We start from the raw sequence: 21,148 nt of genomic DNA, 5'->3' as shown, positions 1-21,148 counted from the left end.
TTTCGCTACTTAAAGGCTACAATTCAACACTGTTGAACGTTAATATCCTGAAAATCAAACTTGATTTTTATTTATTAGTAGTTATATGAAACCAAAAATCTAAATTTGAAAAGAATATGTCAAACCGTATTCAAGTTATTAAACTGAAAACGCTTTAAGTATCAACTTTTGCTACTTAAAGGTCTAGAATGCAGCAACTATAACATTTCAAATAGTGAAAATCGAACTTGACCTTCAATCGCCCGACAACCCGCGCCCTATACACCACCAAATCAATAACGAATATTTTCCTTTTTAAATACGGGTAATAAGATAAGTGCGAACCCTTTATCCTGTTTTTAATTTTGCAATTGCCAACAAATTTATTAATTACAACACTTTCACACTAACGGGATTAGTTAGTTTACAACAGCATACATTTGCACTTTGTATATCCTGAAGTGACTATCCTGTTACTTTGGTTACAGTTACATAATAAGCAGTATTTGACCGAAGCACCTTCAAAAATAATACCTTTATATACATTTTTACACATAATGAAATGTTTGGTTATTTAAGCATATTGTAAGGCTACACCGCCTTTAATTTTGCAATTTAGCACAGACAAAATGTAACACTGCTGTCGGTAGCAGGAAAGACAACACAGTTTGCAGACTAGAATTAACTTAGTATTGTAACATATAGTTATCGCATGAACCTGTTACCATAATCACAATGACAAAATTAAAACAATAGTCTAGGGAATAACTTGATGTTGGAATCATTTGAAAGAGAAAACAAAATCTGACCATTTCGAATACCATTACATTGTTGAATGTTATTATCATAACATTTTTAAAAAAAAGTTTCAGAGGTATTTAAATTACATCATGAAAAAAACAAAAAACAAATCTATCAACTCGCAGACTGGAAATATAAAGAAGTGTTCGCTATCGAAGACAACCTTATTGGCCACGACAAACAAGATACGAAAGTTATCGAGACCTTTGCTGAATATCATTAAACTCATTTTGATCAGTGTAACAGAAAAAAACAAATAGTGTACATACTATCAAAACAATTTTAATATATTTTTGATCATTATTATCAAGATTTTATTGATGTATATGTTGCTTCAAAAGTATAATTGTGTCTTTGTTTTAAACAGGTAAGTTTTGTTCCATTTTGAAATTTCGAAATATGACATTATAAAAATATGACCTATATGTAGAACTTGATTGGAAAAACTAATTATGCTGAGTACAATTAGTTTTAGAATTATTTTAATGTAAAAAAACAACTCTTTTGGGTGACAAGGAATATGATATTGTTTATTAGTTTCCTTGTAAGAGATGATCAAATCTTCCTTTTCAAATATGATGTTATCTCACAAATAACCTTTAAATCATACTTAATAAACATACTTTTATTAACAAAAAGTATTTTATTGTTCTATGAAGCCATTGTGTTCCTTTTTTAACGTTAGTTTTATGTCTTGTTTTATACACTGACTTGAATATTAGAATCCTATATAATGTTCACACTACAATGTTAGTAACATCATGTGTAAGAAAATTTTCATAAGTTGGATAAAAAAATTTCTATGTATCCTTTTATAAATCGAGGAGGTGAATTTTGAATATGTCAAAGTTATTTTTTGTATTAATAACTCCTTTATCCTAGACTTTTACAATTTTAAGATATATATTACAAAAAGGAGTTTAAGTATCCAATAATTTTGGAGTTTTCTATTTTTAATATCTTCTCTTTGCGAACTAGCAAAACTACTTTTCAAACACGCACGCACATGCACACACGAGAAATGTCGTATTTAAACAGATTGGTCCTCTTAAAAACTAAGGATTACTCTGAGGATCGATGTTGTCAAAACTATGCATATTTCATTAGATATTCATATTAGACTTAGCAAACATTTTGCTCTTGTCTACTAAAATTCTTACATTTTTTGTTTTTGTAAGCACACACATTTAGATATTTGTTCGTTATCAACACAATGGGCAATTTGAAATCAACATACAAATTAAAAGTTTGCATGAATTAATTTACTCTTGAAGGTCTATCATTACCTGCATAGTCTAATTTGCTAAAAAAAAAACATAAAGAAAAAATTACAAGTAGTTTTTCATTTCTATACCAAACACATTAATATCAATTTCTGTCGATATGAACATGTTCATACAAAACAAATGATTCCCTGATTCCACATTTTTACATTAACATCGAATGAAAATAGTACAAAATACTTCAAAAGAAAAGGGAACCATGACTTAAAAAACAAAATTATGAGTGTTCATTTATTGTTTATTGAATGTGTGTAACAAAAATTTACGAAAAACACATTGCATAAAAGCTTTTTATCTAGCAATTCAGTTTTTCTCAAATTAAAAAAAAAACTGTTCACTTTTGATTCAATTTACATAATTCAGTAACATATATTATAAGCAATGCATTTATAAGCCTTTATTTAGCGTTGTAGTAAATATTTGATTGTGTACAATAAATTTAAAAAAAATCCGAGTCGTTCAATGGATTTATTAAATAATTGAAATTGACAGAAACATATAAAGGTCGTCATAGGACACTAAACTATTTTATATCTACAATGTTCACTTACACATTTCTACTGCAAATTGTGGGAAGGTTTCTTTTAAACGTTTCGTTGATGTTGACGTAAATGTAAAAGTTAATTCCATAATTAGAAAATTGAAACAAATACAGTATTGTTTTGGTAAGCCCACGTTGTGCTGATACTAATGTAGTTGCTGGTGTGGTAAACAAGTCAACTGCATTGAAAATTGATATTGACATTTTTTTCGTTCCTTGTTCTCTTTAACTGTAGAAGTGTCAGCTTTTTATTTTTAAAACACATCAACGGTAGAGAAATCCCAAGTATGGTTACATTAATTTGCTGTAGAAAAGTTTCATAACGTTTTTGTTTTGTAATGCTCTGGTTCTTTTATGATGTTGTTATTTGATATCTTTACTTATCATATACTTAGACTAAATAACATATGATTTTTACTGTATGATAATAGCATTAAATTAACGTAAATTCCATATTTTTTGAATTGGTGCTTAGCGGGCTGATATGAAAAGTTTATCACATGCTTCGATTGTTATCACATGCCTTTCCGTAACGTTATCACATGGCATTCCGGTGATACTCGGCAAATTCCGGAAAATACACCTCAATGCTACGTTTTCAGTGAAAAACATTACGAAATAGTGTACAAAACAACTATTTAGATACTGAAAAGTATATTGTGTAAAATAATAACAAAAATAAAAATAAAAATAAAAAAACCAAACAAACAAATTATTAAATAAATGCATTCTTTATAAATTTCAAACATAATTTAGAAAGTTACTTTGAAAAGGTTGACTTTTACAAACAGTGTTCACTATGTATATTGTTGTTTTTTGTTGTTTTTTTTTGTTGGTTTGTCGAGTCGTCCATATTAAAAATGTGTTCTCTTCTGTTGAGGCATATGGTAGAAAGATTTGATATAGAATGTACTAAATTGGGTCCGACGTCCGTGAACTTTTCAATCTTTGAACTTCTACTTGGGAACCACGTAAAAGGATCAATATATGATCTGTTATTTTTCTCCATTGTTGAAGCATATGATAAAAAGATCATAACATGTCATTTTTCATACCGCATGTACTATCAGCCCTCGGTCAATATCAGCCCTCGAGCCATGCGGCTCTTGGGCTGATATTGAACCTAGGGCTGATAATACATGCGATATGAAAAATGCCATGTAATAATCTGATAATATCATTTATTTAAATGCATTAATCATAACACTTTCATTATTACAATCCATCGGTAGAACACAACATAGAATAAGCCAGCATTCACTTAAAATCCCTATTTCGAAAAACAAAATTGACTTTTGAAAAAATAATTTTACAATGTTTCATATTGTATGAACCAATCAAACAAAGTTATTAAGATCAATAAAAGGTGCATGTTGCCATTATGCCATGAAATATTTATAAGACACAAATTATACTGTTGGAGGATGCTGCCATTGCCTATTCAAATAAATATATAAAATGAGGCAATGATTTCACGCAATGCATAAACATATTTACAAAAGGACATGATAACATCCTTAACGTTGCTTTTTATAGCTTGTTTAGATAGTTTATGAATGAGTAACAACCCATCAGGGTGATAAGGTGAGCCAATAAAGTTGCAATAAACCCATACAAATACAATAGTGAACCCATAAATGTGCAATAGTGACTCATCAATGTGCAATAGTGAACCCCTAAAGGTACAATAGTTAACCCATAAAAGTGCAATAGTAAATCCATATAAATACATTAGTGAACCCATGAATATTTGATAATGAACCCATAAAGGTGCAAAAGTTAACCCATAGAGGTACAAATGTGCAAAATAAAACGCAAAAAGGTACAATACTGAACCCTTATAGGTACTATAGTGAACCTTTAAAGAATAGTGAAGCCATAAAAGTAAAATTGTAAACCTAGAATGGTAAAGTGGGGAACCAATCAAGAGGTAATAGGGAACCCTTAAAGGTACAACAATGAACACCTACAGGTGAAGTACTGAATCCATAAAGATGCAGCAGTAAACTAATAAAGTTACAATACTCAACCCATAAATGTAAAAAAGTTAACCCATAAAGATGAAATAATGAACCAATAACGGTGCAATAGTGAAATCATTAAGATACAACATCGAACCTCTAAGGTGCAAAAATTAAACATTAATGTTTGGTATCATATTTACATTTTTATCAAATAAGGGACAAAGTTCGTGTTTCTGTCATACTAAAATATAAATGTTTGAGCAAATTATTGTGTCCTACTTGCGCATGATATTATTATTTGAAACTTATGTTGACAGGTATACATTCACTTTTCTTTTATTTTGTTCAGCACTGCGTGATTCGTATTAAGTCTTCCGAGCTACTATATGTTTTGTAACCAAATATTTACGTTAGTTGCAGAATTTATGTCATAAAAATTAAGTTGAGCCTGTTGTATGTATTAAATTATCGTTACCTTTGTAAATAAGTTTATAACTCACAAAAATAATTTTGCCTGATAAAAAGCACAGTATTTGTCGGAGCTATGCTACGAAAAGAGTGCACACATCGTTATGTTATTTTGTTAGAAGTTTGTTACTCCTAGTCTCTTTACTCTTGCAACTTTTTAAAGCGTATCGGAAGAAAGTCTTTATACAGTTTCTTCACTCATCGTAATTTGCTTGATTGAAGGCTATTTCCAAGAAGGATTTTTGTGGTACCAAAAGTCTAAACCGGTAAAATCATGAAAGCTGCAGTGATCTTTTTATGGACGCCATTGGGATTTGTTTGATGATTTGTAATAGCTATGTCTTTGATATGAGATCGCCTTATACAAATTATTACGAAATATGATACATGCTCCTACCGACGAAACAAATCAATTGGTGGAGCACGTACCTTGTATCCTGTCAATTTAATTTGATTGCCATAGAAATGTAAGCTATTTGGCTTTAGCACAGATACCATAAGGCTGATAAGTGGCGATTCGACTAATTGGTTGTCCAAATGCAATACCCCAAAAAAGAACAATGGCGTTTAACAAGTTTCTTCAATTTTGTCAATTCATTTAAGACAGACACTAACAGTTTTCTTTTCTTCCATTCATTTGTTAATATCGTAATCTTGGATATTTATTATGGCTCACTGTAAATTTGGAATATGCATGTTCACAGCTGTGGTTTAATGTCCAGGTATCAAAGTGTAGTAAATATTTGGCATGTGTAATGCAGCTTCGAATTCTGAAAGTAAAGTAAAACATCGTTACTTTCACTTTGCTAAATTCTCTGGAAACTCAGATCTTACAAAAATTTACTAATCAAATAGTTGTTACATTTTTCCATTTTTTTCTTCTCATAAAAGAGCCCATCTATTAAAGATCGGTCAATTGTCCACATGTCTTACATCATTGCATAGAGTAAATTGCTCATGTTTATTTTACATCAACATTTTTACAAGGAAAATAAAGGTAACATTAGTACACGGTCGTTCAATAGTCATAAATTGATTCGAAAACAAATCCGGGTCACAAACTATAACCGAGAGAAACACTTTAATTATAAGAGGAAAACAACGGAACAACAGAAACAACGAACTAGTACTGCTATAACAACAAATGCACACATACATTGAAACGGTGTCTAACAACTGTATTATTCCTGACTTGGAAAGGACATTTGAATAAAATAATGTCTGGCAAAAACCCTGTGTATAGACTTATATGAATGACATTAATTTTCAGTTTGACACCACATTTATTGAATCAAGCATGAGACAAGAAAAATAGGAAATAACAGTAAATATATTATTTTTTGGTGTCTATACATGATAGTTATTCTCATGGTTCCATTTGAAGATGTTTCTATTTTATTAAATGTGGACATTGTATGCTGCTGTTGACATTTTGTGTTTCATAATATTTAATGCTCAGACAACATATTTTTTTTTCTATAGACAGCTGTTAGTCATGTTCCTAATTTTCAGAAATCGAACCGTTTTCGATTGATTTATCAACCTTGCTAATGTTCAAACTCCGCTACACTGTGATAATGAGTGCACACTTAATAATACAAAAATTAAAAAACCTTTAATTCTACCGTTTAAAAACTTTAAGTGTTGTAACGGCATACGTTTAATTGAAAATTATGTATATTGTTTCATGAATAGTCATACGAAATTCTACATGTTTGTCAGAAATCAAGTTATTTAACATTTCCGAGTACAAAATGGACTCGTTATGGCAGTTTTAGCAATTAAAATGTCAAGATTAATGCTCATTTTGGTTTAAAAACAAGTTAAAGTATTGTGTCAAAACATCATGAATAGTAATCTACTAATATATTTCTTCCTGTTTATAAATGTTTTTAATTTTCATGCTGAGATTTATGTCTTTTACCGTAAGGCAATTATATATCTCATTTAGTGCGTTAAGCTCGTCCTTTTTTACGCTTTATGAACTTCATTAGAAGGGTGTTGAGCCTTCTATAAAAAGACTGCTTCCAAATAGTTATCAGGGAGAACGACTGAAATAGCGCTAGATATGTTTACAGGTCATTCTTACAAATTAGTTCACCGATACAATATAAGTCTCGGCTACCAAGTGATACATTGTCACACTCTTAGATGTTTATGTAAAAGACTAGTTGTATGATTGATAATTTTACCGCTTGTGTCCTTTCTCGATTATAACATTTTGACTGAATGTCACATTGCACATGATGCCTGTATACAGCATAGCATGGGACGATAACCATTTTTCGATACAAGATCTCGCTTTTATTGGAGTTTTTTGTTTTCTAAATTAATTTAATAGATTTGAACATACGTTAACGACTGTTGTCTTAATTTGTACATAATCGTCGCGAATATTATGTTGCAATCAGACTATCAAGGTTTCCCTTGTTCTTAAAATAAAATGTCCTTTTCGTCTTACAACTTAGAGAAAAACGTGTATGTGGCAAATCATCAATACCATGTTATTGAATTGTTTTATTTAACATTTAATCTATATGCATTTAACAGTATCCAACTGCATTAATGTAACATAAACTGTTTAAGTGTTCATAATGTGAATTGCATAATTGTTTTAATGGTATAGTATTCACGTTATCATTTTAATTATGGATTTGATTTTTTCAAATCATAATATATCGATAAAATAGACGCTTGAAAACTCAGAAACTTTTCCAATGTTTTTAAACTTACAAACGAAGCATGCCTGATTGGTCATCTTTTTCAGATCAACTAAGGCCAGATGTTTCTGTCTTCAGAGAGGCACAACAAAAGGTGGAGTTAAACATGTTTTGTGAGATTTTAACCCTCCCCTTATACTTCTTACCAATGTAGAATAAACATACACACATCAATACGCACAGTTAAAATCGGTTTATAAGAAGTTCGAATTAGATGTTAATAAAGATAACAGAAGAAACATATGACAATGATGAACATAAAGTTAGAACTGGTGAGTCTTGTGTGGACGAGGCGCGTTTTTGGCATATTAAATTTTAAACCTGATGCTTTTTGTTATTCATTAATCATGTGTTTCTTTGTCTTATACGTTTTCCTATTTATTTGTATTGTAGTCCTGTAATATTATGTTGTCATTTCTATGTTATATTTAACAGTGCCATCAAAGTGCGAGGTTTGGCATGCCACAAAACCAGGTTCAACCCACCATTTTTTCCTTTAAAAATGTCCAGTACCAAGTCAGGAATATGGCCATTGTTATATTATAGTTCGTTTCTGTGTGTGTTACAATTTAACGTTGCGTCGTTTGTTTTCTTTTATTTTTTAGTGTAAATTGACATTGCGATAAGACGTGACACGGTACTTGTCTATCCCAAATTCATGTATTTGGTTTTTGATGTTATATTTCTTATACTCCTGAGATTTTGTCTGATGCTTGGTCCGTTTCTCTGTGTGTTAGTTACATTGTAGTGTTGTGTCATTGTTCTTCTCTTATATTTATGCGTTTCCCTCAGTTTTAGTTTGTTACCCCGATTTTGTTTTTTGTCCATGGATTTATGAGTTTGAACAGCGGTATACTACTGTTGCCTTTATGTATCTAGCAGTTATTGACATGCCAGCTCCAGACCAAATAAAAATTAGAGAATTGGACACAGGGGTACTGGACAAAATCAATGAAAAAACGCAAAATAACAATAATACAGACCTCCCTTGAAAATTTATTCGGAAAATCACTTATCAAATGGGAAATTAAAGGTTCAGACGCATCAAACGAATAGAACACAACTGTTATATTCATGAATTGAAAATGGTATTTGCATATATAGAAAAATGGTGGAAAGTGTTTAAATCTTGCGTTTCTGACTATGAATCGGCTACTATTGGTTATTGGTTTTTAACTCGCTTGGTCTGCACAACCGTTGTCTTCCTTAATTGCCTTTAGTGCTTCAACAATTTTGTGTTTTTTTCGGTCAGCAGTCAACTTTATATTTCGTAAGTAGATCGGTAAGCTATAAATTTCAGCTTAGTAAACAATTTAAAATATATGACTACTACGCGTTTGTTTTAACTACATATATTTATCACAGCCTTTTGTTTGCCAAGTTAAAAATTTGTTGTCTTAAAGTTTTCAAACTTTTTTTTCGATAGTGTGTCTATGTATCTTAAAAAAAGAAAGAAGGTGAACAATAAAAATAGGACGACAAGTAAAAGAATAACATGAAAAACAATGCATCGCAAAAAGAAAATTGACGACAAGTCAGTAAGTTACAAAATACTACACATAAAAACTAAGATAAAAAACTATTGTTATCTCAGGTATCTCCATAGCAAGCACACATTTGTTTTTCAGGTGGTATTTGCCATGTTACAAAGTCCCAGTTGAAATTCTATAAACAGTTAAGTACGGTTATTCCTTAATCGAAGAAAAAAATGCATTGTGGGTAAGACAATTGAACCAAGTCTTTAATCGTCTGTGACATAGGACAACACAAGTATAAAACCGTCGAATAACTTTCGCGTTGAAAATGGTCAGGGAGAACAGTTATCGTAGCTTAATTTTCGTTTTTCTAGTACCTATTTTGGACAGTGTGTTACTTGCCAATTTTTATTCACTTTCCAAATTTATTAATTCATTTTATGCGTCAAATAGCAAGTAGGGGGATGAAACTGCGCAGAAATAAAAATCATGAATTTTAAAGTTGCTAATTGGACCAGCTGAAAAAGTAAAAAAAAACAAATTCAAGAACCCCTTAACATAAAATTGTCCATTTTGGGAGTTGGAGCTGATAACGTTTGCTGTAACTTTTATATAACTTGTTTCAAAAGTAGTTCACCACACTGTTAAAATATCATTAAGAAAGCGCAAGTGGAATTTTTTTAGATTTCAATTGTTTGTCTCAAAGAAATTTACTACGAAATAACTGTGTTCTCGGAACTAAGATCATCAGACAAAGTTATACGTCATTAGCTTTATTTTTTATAAAACAAATCCTGTATCTTTCATCGTGTTTTGTGGTTTGTGCTTGAATATACTTTTTCAATTGGAATTGATTTTCTATGTTTTCCATTTATTTTGTGCTGTTAAAACACCATATCGGATAGGTAAGAAGAAGTGTGACATATCATCTCCCAGAATGTGAATCTTCCCTGAATTCTTTCCTTCCATCAACAACACTTCGAGTTTCACTATCGTATTACTGCTGCTTAAATTGTCCATAATCGTAATTACATTTTGGTAAAGCATTTATAGGGCCGAATCTGCAAACTCTTACGTAATAGCTTTTGGTGAGAGCAACTTAGTCTTTGGTTCCCTATTCAGTGTTATGTGAACTTGTTTGTCCATTCGTCTTCTCTTGAATTTTTAACAATGCGCTGTCAATATATCTCTACTTAATGAGTTTCAGGAAACTTCTTGGTTGCTTCCAACTCTTTTTTTGAGACAAACTGAATACAATTGACCTAAGCATTTTTGTATGGAACATTTAATCAAGTGGTTGTTGTTGGATTGCTGCCTGTCATTTCAATTTTTTGTTTATTTTTGTAAAGGATGAATAAAAAAAATGTTTTTCTCTTTTCGACTGCTCAATATTCAATTACAAAAATTATGAAAGCTGTCAATTGTCTTAGGCCGTTGTACGACATATAATTGCTTTCATTCATTTTTTCCCAGTATGAAATATAACTACATAGATAAAACCAAAGGATTCCGAAAATCTGGCAAAAAATCAAAAACAAGAGGAGCGAACACACTTAAGATTTCTCCATTAAAAGCTTTTGATCATAAAACTGTACCTTTCAATGAGAAACAAAACGGATAGTACTTGTAATGGAAGCAACTGAGCTCACATTGAGGGGGGGGGGGTTTCAGAGTGTTGTTCTCTTTTAATAAATTTACATGCATGACATACATATATATACTTCAATCATCTTTTAATTGTTTCATTTTGTATAAGAGTCCACTGAAGGAGTAATAAAAATCTACAACTAGTTTCTCAGTGTTTGACTAAATGTAAGACGTAAAAGCATATGTATGAACTGAATTCCCGTCGCTTACGTTATAAAATAATATGCCATATAAAAATGAACAAAACTGACCTAGAAATAAACGAAGTTTTAGAAATTCAGTTTTATAAACTTTTTAGATATTTGCTAGAGGAATTTGATGGCGAATGCTGTAAAAGCGGGGTAAAAGATACATTCAACTCATAGATAGAAATTAAACTGACAACACCATAAAAAAAGATAAAGGACAAAAAGACAAATAGACAAATTATAGAACACCATATAGGAAACTAATGACCAAGTAACACGAAACATATAAAAATGTATGTGTTCTCAGGTGCTCCGGCATGATAAGCAGATCATGTTTCACACAGGGTACCTATAGTGTTATTCAAGCTAGTACAAACCCGGTAAATAGTCTACTTTGGCATAAAAACAATATTCTAGAAATTCACAGAGGCATTTTATCAGAAATATCAATGAAAGTTTTCATTTGTATTGTTTATTTATCAAACCATCCTAATTCACCGTGTTGAATGCTGTATTATAGGCTTAACATTTTATCAGAAATATCAGTGAAAGTTTTCATTTGTATTTTTTATCTATCAAACAATCCAGATTCACTGTGTTTAATGATTATAATAGGCTGAACAAGACTTTCTATGATGGCCATATGAAGGCACTCCACAATTGCTCGCTGAATAGAGTGTCCTAGCAAATGTACAGCACCATCCATTCGTTTTTAACCAATTGGTAACTCTTCTATCACACTCGTCACCGCATGTCATGATTGCTGAGTTGTGGCAACCACAACTTGAGCCACTACAATGTTGGATTGAGCGAAAGTTGTGAAGTATTCTATGTGTATCTGCATCAACAGCTTTACAAAAACAGCTAAAATAACATCAATAAATGCAAAAATTAACATACACGTGTATTGAATTTCATACCGAGGAACATGGTTCAACTGGTGACATATTATTCTTTGATAAAACAACAAACAAAAATGAAGATATGAAGACGATTTGAAATAAATTTAACAGATGATATCTGAAGAATGTATCAAATATCGTTTTTCACATTTATTATGTTAATGAATATCTATAACATTTTAAATTGGTTTTGCGTATATGAGACAACTTCAATAAAAACACAAAAAAACAAATACTGAAAATATGCCTAGTGTAACAAACGTTACTGATACTGCAAGCATCTAGATATATATATTAGACCGTTGGTTTTCCCTTTGAATGGTTTTACACTAGTAATTATGGGGCCCTTTAAAGCTTATTAGTTGTTCGGTGTGAGCCAAGGCTCCGTGTTGAAGGCCGTACATCGACCTATAATGGTTTACTTTTATAAATTGTTATTTGAATGGAGAGTTGTCTCATTGGCACTTACACCACATCTTCCTATATCTATTGTACGTTTTACTTTATAATAATTGCATTACATATTAGTTGACAGATTTGAAATCATTTGAACAATCTAGGTTTCTTGTAAATTTGATTTGTTCCTTAATTTGGATACGGTAGACTGCATACATAAGTTTTTAGAAAAAAAAGCGTCTTTAAAATTTGATTTGTTCCTAAATTTGGATACGGTAGACTGCATCCAAAGGCTTTCAAAAAAATGATAAGTTAGTTTGCTTAAACTGTATGTATAATGCCTTTTCACAAATTTTAAGTTTGGTGTTTATAGCAGTCATCCTGTTGAATTTGAGATTAAGGATATTAAAGATACAGTAAAGCTTGTTTTATTTCAAATACTATCATAAAATGAGAGCCAAACTTTGCGACAAAAAACAACGTTATTGCAATTTTCATTTTCAAACTTTCTACTTAAATTTGGAGTATTACTCCAACAATGATGCATTTTTAGAGGGATTCCAAATTTCAAATCATAATTTATGCGAACTAGGTTGGCTCTTTACAGGAAAGTTACTTTACCGATGGTTTAAACATTAAATCATATATTCGATATTATTTATCAATGCAATCCACAAGGAAAAGAATTGACCCAATGGTAATAAGCTTCATATAACTATATTTGTATGACGAACGATTATACTGAAATATGATTATATCGAATGTTCAGTTACATACTGTTTAGTGATGTAAATTCTTGGGGGTGTATATCTACGATGCCTTCTTCTGAAAAGCCATCCTTCACCCTGGTAGGTAAATATAAGGAACATAATGACGAACAATAGTTTCTGCATATCTTCCTGGAAAAATACATATGTGAATAAATATAAGGATAGTAATTTCTAAAGGATGTAAACATCGAAGCAATTCTATCTTCAATACAACTGTTGATTTTTTACATCGTGTATAAAAAAAAAAAACGTATAACTCACATATAATTAAAATTAAGTGTCTAAAATTCTTTATAACAATAGACTTTTTGACGTTTGTACTTATAGCGCATAACAATGTGGTGTTTCAAAGATACTAAATATCTGACAGAATTCGGTAATATTCAAGTTTTGAAACAACAACATTATGTTTATCATGTTAATGTTAATGTAGACCATTTTTTAATATTTGTATTAAATGAATTTCAAGAATTCATTATCAAAAAAGATAAATAACAAAAATGACAAACTCAGAGAAAATTTCAAAACAGAATTACCTAATCACAAGGCAAATTCGACAGATCAAACCCGTCAACGTTTTCTGATAACATGCATTAAAAGTAATATTCACAATGAAACGCCATCAACGACGTTCAAAACGAACTTCTATACACTTACTATACCATTTGTATTTGGTTGCATACATTTTTTTTTTTTTACAATTTGAAAATATGATTTTGCATCATCCGAAAATGTATAAATCAAGAGGTTTTCATATACATATCGAAGATTATAACAGTTTAAACCATATAACTGTTCATACAGCGTATTTTAAATCCTTAAGGTTTCGATCAATTCCATTATAACAATCATAACTTACCTGGTCTTCAAATTTTCCTCAATAGATGAATCTGCTCCTGTTGTTGGAACTTGTGATGGAATGCAGAGAAAAACAGTCTGTTTTATAGTCAGGAAAGCAGTTAATGTATTCAGATTGTGCAACATATTGCAAATACCACGTTAATAACTTAAATGCTTTGTATGCTGATTAACATAATGTGGGCGGTTAATTATATTCGGACATTTGTACTGACTTTTTTTTTAAGATGGCAGTGATAGATTGTATATGAATGTGAGTGTTTGGTCTCGGCCTCTTTGTTTGTGTTCAATATTTTGTGGAGATATCACCCCTTCTGGTATTGACCAACCGTAAAAGTTGGTTGATATGTCAAGGTTAAGGAGTTATTTTGTCAAATTGTATCAACACTGTTTATGTATTGTGCATCCCATTTGATAAAAAAGTCTACCTGACATGATACTCCTATATAGCATACATATTTACTTGTAAATTTACTTTTAACCATGTAAAATCTGATCACAATTACGTTTGATGCCATTTTTAAAGACATTCTTTTTTACCTTTATATCTGTAATTTTGTATATCGAAGGTGTCTCTATGTATACATATTGTCCTTGCACATTGATGGTCAAATCACTTGGTAACCTATAAGCTGTTCTTCCTGAGGTAGATATCGTTTTATAGCCATACCTGTTACATGTAATACATACATTTTACAATAATATTGTGTGAAATTATTTGTCGTAATCGTAAACAGTTTTTTTTTTAGAATTTTGATACATCATTGTGTTCATCAATTAACATCTTGTTCAGATTGACTCGCCACCACTTCAATTACTTACATTCTGAATTAGAAGTGTTTTAAAATTGTTCAGAAAGATTTAAAAGATCTGTAAACTGGGTTGGTTCTCACGATTACAATACATTTATTATTGGCATTGCACAAGTCATGTCTTCTCTGACTGTTCATGACGTTAAAATACTAAATCCCTGGGATGTGTTTTAGTTGATTTCAGTCTCTGGTGCAAGATTTTTTATTATTAATTGTTTTGGCTTTTTAGTAGCTGTCAGTAACTGCGAGTACTCTCAAATCATATTCTTGTTAATTCGACCTTTTTATACTGTTGATAATGCTTTTTTGTTATTTTATAATATTATGGATCTTGTCTATATACCAGCTTTGATTATTTGAAATATCTTTCACTTCTTCTTACTACATTTGTATAAACTTCAATATTTACCTGTATTATTAAAACCGTTTTTTTTTCAAAAGTGATTATTTTCGAAGGGTTAAATATTCCGCAGTGGTGTCTTGTTTTGGCTTTGTTTGGACTTGTTTGTTTGCTTTATGGCCTTGAATGTTTGTCCCTAAAACTGTGCTTTTGCATTCAGATATCACAGATCAAATTTATTCGTTCATAGTGTATTAATTTACGTTTTTTGATTGAGTTAAGCCTGCCAATTGATATTTTATTGTGTGTTTTTCTGTGTTGTGATGTTATGCTTTTGTTTCAGGAAAAAGGTAAAAGGTTTGGTACCATTAAAACGTTTAATCCCGCTGCAAATGTTTGTACCTCTTCTAAGTCAGGAATCTGATGTACGGTAGTTGTCGTTTGTTTAGTTAATTTTACGTGTTTCTCGTTCCTAGTTTTTTTTATATAGATTAGACCATTGGTTTTTCCGTTTGAATGGTTTTACACTAGTAATTTTGGGGCCCGTTATTGTTCCGTGTTATAGGCCGTACATTGACCTATAATGATTTAATTTTTTCAAATTGTTATTTGGATGGAGAGTTGTCTCATTGGAACTCACACCACATCTTCCTATATCCATGTAATTATGTTTATATCTGTCCCTTTTCTGGCACTCAGATAGCACGACTTAGTTTAACTACCATTGGTCTTTTTGATAACATTTAAATACATCCTGCCACTATTAATACCATAAGAAAATAGAAATATATGATTTTATCGCAAAATAAACTCATCATAGATACCAGGATTAAAATATTATATTAACGCCAGGCGCGCGTTTCGTCTACAAAAGACTCATCAGTGATGCTCGAATCAAAAACATTTTTAAAAGGCAAAATAGAGTACGAAGTTGAAGAGCATTGAGGACAACAAAATAATCAACTGTCCCGGATTTCAATAATTCTCCAACACTTTACGAAATCTGCAGATATATACTCAATAGTACAGCTAGTACATTATAAAAGTACCTTCAAATGTTATTGAATTAATTTGAATTTTGTCACGATCATAACATAATATGTACAACTGAGAATGATTAATTACATGTACACGGTAGACTTTTTGATGTAATGTAACATATTCTTGAATAATAAAGCTGATTATTAATTTTCTATGTCTGCAATTTTTTTTTTTAAAAGTACAATGTCTCGTAAGTTATTTTGAAATATGTAAATGTTGTAGTTAAGAAATGAACATTTCACATTTATAACAATTGGAATTTGAATGTTTTCAATGCGTGTACTTGCGTTACTTATTAACGCTGTCAAGCATCCTTGTTTATGTTGACTTCAGCTTTCATGTAGCCAACACTGACGCTTAAATCGTGCCCGTGTCTTGATTTTTCAGTTTTTCTTTGATTTATTTATTTGTTGATATATTAATAAATGACCATCTTTTACCAAAAATATCTAAAATTTAAACTTGCTTAACACACGATTCCAGCCATCTTCACAACGTAGTCTGTGCAGACTGAATTGATGTGTATGATTCTGCCTTGGTTCTAGAACAGGATTTTTTATATAAAGGAAGAAGTTTCTTTTTGTTTTAAACTCCACAAGTATCCACGATGCTATTTTAATGATACATAATGCATTTTAATTCCGAAAGAACTTCACAAAAATAATATTTATTGTATTTTTCCAAGATATCCCGAACAATGGCCACACCAGCAATTGAGTTTTACCGATGATATTATTGATTTTTGTTAATTGTTCAACACATGAAATAGTTTATCTACTTCAAATGATATAAATGCATACACGAACAAAGTATCCAGGTATTATATCCGATTTCATTGCGTACTACGAGGAGGATTTATTTATAGCAGCAAACAAAGGCAAGTTTAATAATAAATCTTAACATATAGTCATCTATTGTTGACCTATTCCTTCTAGGAATATATTCCAATCGCTTAGGCGATGAGGAACAAAATAATAAAATGATAAAAAAAGTATGAGACAAACCGACTATGCATGAAAAATGTTCAACCATACCGAGTGCAGCACTGTCAAATCTATTTTAAATACAACAATACAACAATATGTTGAATGAACACAAATGAAAAGAAAACAAGCGTGTAAGCTATTATAAATATGTTGCTGTTATCGGAAGGTCCCCTCGTATATTTTGTCATTGATTTCTAAGAGAATTATGATTCAAAGTTTAAATTTTTATTTGTAAAAATGCATTTATATAGTTATATAATATAACTATATAATATTATATAACTATAACAAATTCCCAACACAGGGTGAGATTTAATGTTGTGTTTACAATTATTTATTTGCAATTTTGTCGCAGGACCAGTATGTGGTTTGTATATAAACACTTAGTAAATTATCTTTTTCGGATAGACGATTCGTCCTTACTATGACTATAAACTGATTTTACTTCTGATCCTCGTATTACAGCAGGTCTATCAAACGTTTAATTTTAGTGTAGCTGAAATGGTTGGTAGGAAGAATGCGAGTAACACAGAGGTCGATGAGGATATCAAATAATTAGGCGGAAAAGTATCTCGAAGCATCAAAAACAAAAGTTTCAACGTACATTGTCTATCAAATTGGTGATACAGAGAAAACCAACATGAGAAAATGGTCACGAAATGAGAATGGAAGCTGTCAGTAAAAAATCAATTTGAAAGTTGTTTTGAGATATTGAATTGATGGGTTTCTAATATTGTATTAGAATGTGACCTTAAAAAATATAATGGTGTTTGTGTAATTGTCATTTTTGTTTTGAAATAGTTTGTGAAATGAAGAAACAAACTGTGAATTAATGATTTCTTTTAGTCTTTGAATTATTAATTATATCCAATATTTTTAAAAGTTTTCATTCTATAAAATAGTGGACGATTAACTGTAGCATAATGGTTTCTTACAGGTGAATGATGTCGCTTAAAGAAAAATCACATTACCAATATCTGCTATACAACGATGACCGAAATATCACAAAATACATGGAGCTTCAGAGAGGCTTACTCATGTTAAATGTATAAAATAATATATTGTTAACCACGTGTCAGCAATGATCTAAGGAAGGACACAGAATAAAAGTAACTGGACGATGCATCTTTGTACTGCAGTACTCGTCGTATTTTTTTAAAATTTCAAAATGGATATACTAAAATTAAACGAAAGTGTTATGGATATTTAAATATCGTTTTTGAAAAACAGTTTAGAGATAAAAAATAAGATGGCATAATTCACCTTTTCTACATTCAGAAACAAACTTTAGGTTCTTGCAAAATGATTTCTGTTTCTACCTGCTGACAAGGCAGCCAACATATGGTAGTTTTCTGCCGTATGTGCGCCTAACAGAGGTCCATATAGTAAACAATCATATCATACATACACAACACAGCTCCAAGCTTCTTCTGAACTTTTGAATGTTCCTATGATGTATTGGTTACCTACTCTTCACCAACACCTAGTAAATCATTGTTTCATAATTGTTTTCTCGTTTTTCGTTCTTGATTTCAATGAACAAGAACAGGATAAAGAAAACGAATTAGACCGCCCGTTCAGTGTTGTCATAACAACATTATTACAAGATAATCTAAATAGATATAGGAAGATGTGGTGTGAGTGCCAATGCATGTGAGTCGTTGTCTGACATTTTACGGGAATATTTGTGAACATCCACGTGTATTTGTGTTTAATTATTTGACCGAATAAGCCAAATTTAAAACAATTGTAAAAAGTGCTAAATCAAGAAGAAGACTTTAACTGACCGCTGTAGAATATACATTTAAAAGGCTCAAAGGGGTAGTGTATTTATTTCTTTTTCGTTTCGGAAACTCAAGGTTTATTAACAGTAATGAGAAAATAAAATGAAACCGAAAGTCATACAATAAGGGCGAAATATACCAGAGGAACATTCAAACTCATGGTTCGCAATAAACTGACAACGGTCTAGAGAAGAAAATGACTAACAAACAAATAAATGCACATACGACACAATACAGAAAACTATAGAAAAAGCAACACGAACCCTTCCAAATACCAAGGGTGATATCAGGTGCTCTGGGAGGGTATGAACATATTATTAGAAACATTATTAACATGAGTAATACAATTTGAGGAAAATAAAATTGAGAATGGAAATGGGGAATGTGTCGAAGAGACAACCACCCGACCATATAACAGACAACAGCAGAAGGTCACCACCAGGTCTTCAATGCAACGAATAATTCCCGCAGCCGGAGGTGTCCTTCAGCTGGCCCCTAAACAAATATATCTACTAGTTAAGTGATAATATTAATGAACGCCATACTAAACTCCAAATTGTACACAAGAAACTAAAATTAAAAATAATACAAGACTAACAAAGGCTAGAGTCTCCTGACTACGGACAGGCGCAAAATTGCGGCGGGGATAAACATGTTTATGAGATCTCAACCCTCCCACTATACTTCTAGCCAATGTAGAAAAATAAACGTATAATAAATAGGCACATTAAAATTCAGTTCAAGAGAAGTCCGAGTCTGATTCAGAAGATGTAATCAAAGAAAATAAACAAAATGACAATAATACATAAATAACAACAGACTACAAGCAGTTATCTGACATGCCAGCTCCAGACTTCAACTAAACTGAATAAAAGATAATGTCTTCACCATATGAATACCAGGCACAATCCTTCCCGTTAATGGTTTAATATCATACCATCATACCATATATGAGAAGAACATACATGTAACTGGTGTCATGCCAACAACTGGTTTTTAAATAAATGTGTTTAGTTCCGATCAAAAGACCCTATAGGTGAATAAATATTAACGCCAAAGTATGCAAGGTTGACTAGGAAACGTCACCATCTAAAAATAGATAATTAACGATAGGAAATGAAAAAATCATCTCTTTTATCATATATTTTAGTATTTAAAAGCGTTCCGTTAATGATACACATGGAAAAAAGTATTGCAACACCAAATTGAAATTGAAATTAAAAAAACACTCTTTCTTTTTTTGTGATATAATTTGGTAAAATAGAACTAGTTAAACATTATTTAAGTATCACCTGAGTTTAATCAATAAATATCGACTCGATAAGTTCTTATCTGCACATGTAGCTACTGTACCCGTAAACAGCAAAACAGATGTTTTTATTCTCATTGTTTTCAACATTTTAAATCACCAAGTTTTTAAAGTTTTGTGATTGACACCTTGTAATGGGTCCTTGACAACTCTTAACTGCAGCAAGATGGTAGATTATCAGCATGAGAAAATCAGGGATGTCCCTGTAACAACTGCACGTATTGTTGGTCATCACCATTCCACTATAAGTCGTTTTGACTATAAACGATGTTAAAGACCTTCCGAGATAAAGAAGACCCCCTATACCATTGGCTAGGGAAAATCAAACATGATGAGGTTGGTCAGAAGGAAACCCATTGCATACAATACAATCATAAAAAGAGAGTGGTGGGTATACAGGAGCCTTTTAACACGAACTGTTCGAGATTGACTCATCGCTACTGGTTATCGTGCGATAAGACCATTTCGTAGACCTTTGGTTACGAACAGACACACAGTTTTCCGTATCCAATGTAGTGCAGAGCTCGCCAAAGTTGAAAATTAGCATCGTGGAGGAAGATCCATTGTTCCAATGGAATTCGGTTCATCTTCCTTGGCCCGAGTGTAGCCCGGATTTGAACCATATCGAGCATATGTGGGACACTATTAGGCGGAAAGCGCGCGAAAGAGCACCCCAGTACAAACACATCTTGAAATAAACAATGCCCTTCATCAGAAATGGTTGCTGCTACCTTAGCAACACATTAGTCGATTTATGGCAGGAATCAGAAGACGTTATGATGTGGTTATCCGTTTGAATGGAGGCTGCGCACAAAGTACTAATTCTTTGGCGTATAACGATCACCCATGATGTGAACAGTCATCTGAAGATTAATTTTGAAATG

At 31.4% G+C, this 21,148-nt stretch overlaps 1 protein-coding gene across 1 annotated transcript; it reads right to left on the bottom strand.

Annotated features, from left to right (window-relative positions):
• Window positions 1–11,522: 11,522 nt before the first annotated feature.
• Window positions 11,523–14,118, bottom strand: LOC139483967 (uncharacterized). The gene is made up of 3 exons (XM_071267685.1): window positions 13,994–14,118; window positions 13,142–13,263; window positions 11,523–11,930 (listed from the first exon to the last, which is right to left on the bottom strand). The coding sequence occupies exons 1-3, from the start codon at window positions 14,116–14,118 to the stop codon at window positions 11,821–11,823; spliced, it is 357 nt and encodes a 118-aa protein (XP_071123786.1). The 3' UTR covers window positions 11,523–11,820.
• Between the last annotated feature and the right edge of the window lie 7,030 nt (window positions 14,119–21,148).

This window comes from Mytilus edulis, chromosome 8 (assembly GCF_963676685.1).
Source record: "Mytilus edulis chromosome 8, xbMytEdul2.2, whole genome shotgun sequence".
Taxonomy (NCBI): domain Eukaryota; kingdom Metazoa; phylum Mollusca; class Bivalvia; order Mytilida; family Mytilidae; genus Mytilus; species Mytilus edulis.
The sequence above is the reverse complement of the archived record's forward strand: the minus strand, read 5'-3'. Positions and strand labels throughout refer to the sequence as shown.

Coding starts and splice junctions, on each gene's coding strand:
- LOC139483967 (XM_071267685.1), bottom strand. CDS start 14,118: ATGTTGCACAATCTGAATACATTAACTGCTTTCCTGACTATAAAACAG. Junction 13,264..13,993: donor GAGGAAAATTTGAAGACCAG/GTAAGTTATGAT, acceptor GTATTTTTCCAG/GAAGATATGCAGAAACTATT. Junction 11,931..13,141: donor AGAATTTACATCACTAAACA/GTATGTAACTGA, acceptor ATGTTATTTTAG/CTGTTTTTGTAAAGCTGTTG.